Source organism: Capsicum annuum, unplaced genomic scaffold (assembly GCF_002878395.1).
Source record: "Capsicum annuum cultivar UCD-10X-F1 unplaced genomic scaffold, UCD10Xv1.1 ctg71367, whole genome shotgun sequence".
NCBI classification, from domain to species: Eukaryota; Viridiplantae; Streptophyta; class Magnoliopsida; order Solanales; family Solanaceae; genus Capsicum; species Capsicum annuum.
The window spans coordinates 1-1561 of record NW_025881193.1 but is presented as its reverse complement, the minus strand read 5'-3'; the positions used below and the strand labels follow the sequence as shown (position 1 = coordinate 1561).

Genomic DNA, 1561 nt, shown 5'->3' with positions numbered 1-1561 from the left:
TTAAACTATTTTCATTTAGTTCCCTTGAACAATTGACATCCCCATGCTATCCAAATATATTTGGTCTGCACAAACTCTTTAACATTCAATTAATTGTTCTCGAAATAGACTTCCTAGTTTAAAAATAAAAATTCATACAAATGTGACGGTATGACTCCCACTTCCCTTTTCTCCTTCCTTCCATTTACGCAGCCCTCTATTATGTGATAAGAAAGTAAAAAACAAATAGAAGCATAAAACAACAATAAAGCTAGAAAAAGACGTGTAAGTATATATAAGCTGGTGGGACTTATATCATTGTAAGTAGAGTTATTCATGACTACAAAAAATACATTATGATCACCATGTCTGTACACAAAAATAGTACTCCTAACATATTTGACAAAACGTCATTGTAAAAGTTACATGATGATTACTACAGCTATACACAAAAGTAGTATAGTACTTCTACATACTACTTGAAAAAACACCATTCCAACTTCAAAATAAAGAGCTTTACCATAGTAATAACCCATATCATTGTTGAAGTAGAGCCAAATCTTTATTGACGATATCAATATCACAATGAAGTTGGATAGGAAGGTTTTCTTCTCTTTCTAGTCCATTTTTGTTCAAGTGAGGCACTTTGTAATTATTGCCGCCACTATCTTTCATCACCTCAATCATACAAGATTGTAAAGTAAGAAATACATGATTGAGTTGTTTCGCTTTCATTTCATCAGAAGATCTTTCCACTGCTTCCACTAATTCATCAACAATTTTAGGGGACCTTTGATACTGAAGACTTTGGATTGCTCTAAAAAAACCAAGATCTAAAACATTTAAATCTGGACAGTTCGATGGTTGAAAACACAATCTCATGTCAAATCCATCTTGTCGGGCAACTTCAATAAATTCCAAATCATTGTTACCAATATGTGGCCTTGCATTATCTTGTTGTAAAAAGATAGGATTATTTGAATCGGAAGCTGGCCATTTTGCTCTAATAGCAGGAAGAACATTCTCTATCAAGCAAACTCTAGCGATATCTTTAGTTACTGACTGAATGGGCTTTGTTTCCATAGTTGTTGCTGTTCGATTTTTGCTATTCTGCTTATCTGGTTCCTTAACTACAAACGAAAAATTACCGATTTTTTTCAGAAAACAACTCAATTCCATTTTCATCAAATCGAGGACATGCTACAGCATCCATAAACGTAACCTTTGGAATAAAATTTTTACTTTTGTAAGAAGATACGAATCTGGCTCATGCTCTCCAGGAAGCAGGTAGTACCTTTCAACTTTTTGTGACAAAAAAAACCACTTTTCATCGATATGAACATAATTAAACATATTCATAAACATGGGATTTATGTGGACTGTATTCTGGTCAATCATTGAGAGGCAGCATTGAAGTCGTACCTTTCTGTTCCCTTCGGTTAACTGAGGCTTGATGGAATTAGAATGTGGCCGAAGAGTTCCATCTTTCACACGCTGAAAGACGGTTGATTTTGCCATGTTCATCGCAAAAGCCAGAGATCGAATATTTGTTCGACGATAAAGTGGAATTTCTTTGACTTGA

The 1561-nt window shown here is 34.3% G+C and overlaps 1 protein-coding gene across 1 annotated transcript; it reads right to left on the bottom strand.

The window, feature by feature from the left end:
• Positions 1–516: 516 nt before the first annotated feature.
• LOC124894204 lies at positions 517–1497 on the bottom strand. Its single transcript, XM_047404937.1, has 2 exons — positions 1402–1497; positions 517–1179 (listed from the first exon to the last, which is right to left on the bottom strand). Exons 1-2 carry the CDS (start codon positions 1495–1497, stop codon positions 517–519), a joined length of 759 nt encoding a protein of 252 aa, XP_047260893.1.
• Between the last annotated feature and the right edge of the window lie 64 nt (positions 1498–1561).